The 2,275-nt window shown below is 40.7% G+C and overlaps 1 protein-coding gene across 1 annotated transcript in view; it reads left to right on the top strand.

Moving 5' to 3' along the window:
- LOC129690398 (centrin-4) overlaps positions 1–1,936 on the top strand; it is a 3,390-nt gene extending 1,454 nt beyond the window's left edge. Inside the window, exons 3-5 of the mRNA XM_055626085.1 lie at positions 512–640; positions 1,108–1,245; positions 1,400–1,936. Of these exons, the coding sequence (XP_055482060.1) occupies positions 512–640; positions 1,108–1,245; positions 1,400–1,489 (357 nt within the window). The 3' untranslated portion in view covers positions 1,490–1,936. The remainder of the gene's footprint in view (positions 1–511; positions 641–1,107; positions 1,246–1,399) is intronic.
- Positions 1,937–2,275: the final 339 nt, after the last annotated feature.

Here is a 2,275-nt window from a genome sequence, read left to right as displayed (position 1 = left end):
GTGTGTGTGTGTGTGTGTGTGTGTGTGTGTGTGTGTGTGTGTGTGTGCATGGCTTATGGGGATGGAACTCAGGGCTCTACCACTAGGCTTGCCCACAGATTCATTCTAATTTTTCGGGACAGGGTTTCTCTGTCTGGCCTTAGCTGTCCTGGACTTGCTTTGTAGACCAGGCTGGTCTCGAACTTACAGAGATCCATCTCCCTGAGTGCTGGTATTACAGGTGTGCACCACTGCGCCCTGCTGCCCACAGATTCTTTATACCTGTAACAGCATTCTGCTGAAAGGAATGTACATATATTTGCTCTGTGTCAACAGAACAATATCTTGTAACATTTTAGTTGTGTCCTTGGTTGATGAGTAAGGAAAAGTTCAGAATTATCAAGGTTATGTTCTCTATCATAGGATCAGTTCTATGCTCAGTCTGTGTTAGAGAATAAGGAGCTATTCATTAGTAATTTAAAAGTGCAAAAGGAGATCATGGCATGTTAAAATATGTCCCTTCCTGTTGCAGATTGCAATGCGGGCCTTAGGATTTGAGCCAAAGAAAGAAGAAGTTAAACAAATGATAGCTGAAATCGACCAGGAAGGGACTGGCACCATTAATTTTGAAGATTTTTTTGCCATTATGAGCGTAAAAATGGTATAGTATCTTTTTCAAAGGAATGCCATCAGAGCCTTGTGCATGACTGGGGCTGGAGCACGGAGGGGTCATGGGGAAATTGGAACTAGGTGTTAAGGGTGGGTGGGATGTGACAGCACAGCAAGAAGAGATGTTTTCAGAGTGGTCAAGATTGTAGAGAAGAGTTGTGTCAGGAGGGGTTGACATCCGGCAAGATGCAAGGGAGCCGGAGCCCTAAAGCCTTGTACCTGGCAGTCACTGAGCTCCTACCGTGGCCACTGTTGCTGAGTTCCTCCAGGCCTTGGAGCTTGCAGTCTTAGGGACCTTTAGGGTAGGCATGAGTATGTCGAAATAATTGTTCAAAGGGCAGTAGGTTGAGAACTCAGTTTCCTGGTACAGATACACACACACAGCTCTAGAGTTAATAGACCTATAGAGTCCAGCTCGATAGAACAAATAAGCAACCAATAACATGTCATTTTCTAAAGAGTGAAAAAGATGAGAAAGAAGAAATCCTGAAGGCTTTTAAATTATTTGATGATGATGCTACTGGAAGCATATCACTGAATAACATCAAGAGGGTTGCCAAAGAACTAGGGGAAAACTTAACAGAAGATGAATTACAGGTACATCTTGTTTGTTTTATGATTATAATGTGTGTATAGCTTTATATGGTTTATTTAACTTAGTTGTGCTTCCACATTAAAAAAAATTCCTAGTGAGTTCCTATTACTGTACATCTTTAATAATTTTGGTCTGTCATGTTACATTGTTTTACAGGAGATGCTTGATGAAGCTGACCGTGATGGGGATGGAGAGATAAATGAGGAAGAATTTTTGAGAATGATGAAGAAGACCAGTCTTTACTAGCTCTGCTTCGTGCCTTCTTGGAAGTTTTGACAGCTTGCCTGTTAAGCAGTTAAAAAAATGTAACACTTTGGCATATTCATTTCCAATTTTAGTTTATATGCTCAGGTCGGTTCCTGGTGTCTAATCCTTGCAAGAAGTTATGTGTCTCTGCCAGTGTCATTAAATCTGTAGTAGCAATAAACAAAAGAAGCATGACTTATTTGTATGATGAACCCGTAAACAGTGTTTCCATAGCTATTTTTAAAGCTCTAGGTTCAGAGACATTTAAAAATTTTCAGTTTAATAAACTTGGCCCCCAGATCCAGATGATATTTTTTTTAAAAAAATCTGAAAACAGTATTTTTCCATCATTTCCTTTTGTATGACTTTTTAAAAAGCCCGATAAACATGTGTTTTTTAATCAGTTTTTCAAATATGTAAAGTACTAATAAAACTGGCTGATGTACAGTGTTTCTGATTTTCTTCTGGTAGTTACTGCTGTGCTGTGAATGACTCTCCCCAGTTCAGGCAACCGTGGGTTCTTTAAGAGGTGAGGCCACTAGGGTTCCTCTATTAATGAGGTTAAGACCCTTGTAAAGAGTCTTCAAGGCCTATGAGATGACTTAGCAGGCCAAGGCACTTGTCACTATGCCTGACAAGCTGAGTTTGGTCCCACATGGTGGAAGGTGAGAAGTGGCTCCCACAAGTTGTCCCTCATCTCCACATGCAATTTGAATTGATTATATGTATGGGGGTTTAACTGCATATATGTCTGTGTACCACTTGAGTACCTGGTGACCAGAGATG

This window comes from Psammomys obesus, unplaced genomic scaffold (genome assembly GCF_907164565.1).
Source record: "Psammomys obesus unplaced genomic scaffold, mPsaObe1.curated_primary_1811, whole genome shotgun sequence".
NCBI lineage: Eukaryota > Metazoa > Chordata > Mammalia > Rodentia > Muridae > Psammomys > Psammomys obesus.
Note: the sequence above shows the minus strand (reverse complement) of the source record. Positions and strands in the feature narration are given on the sequence as shown.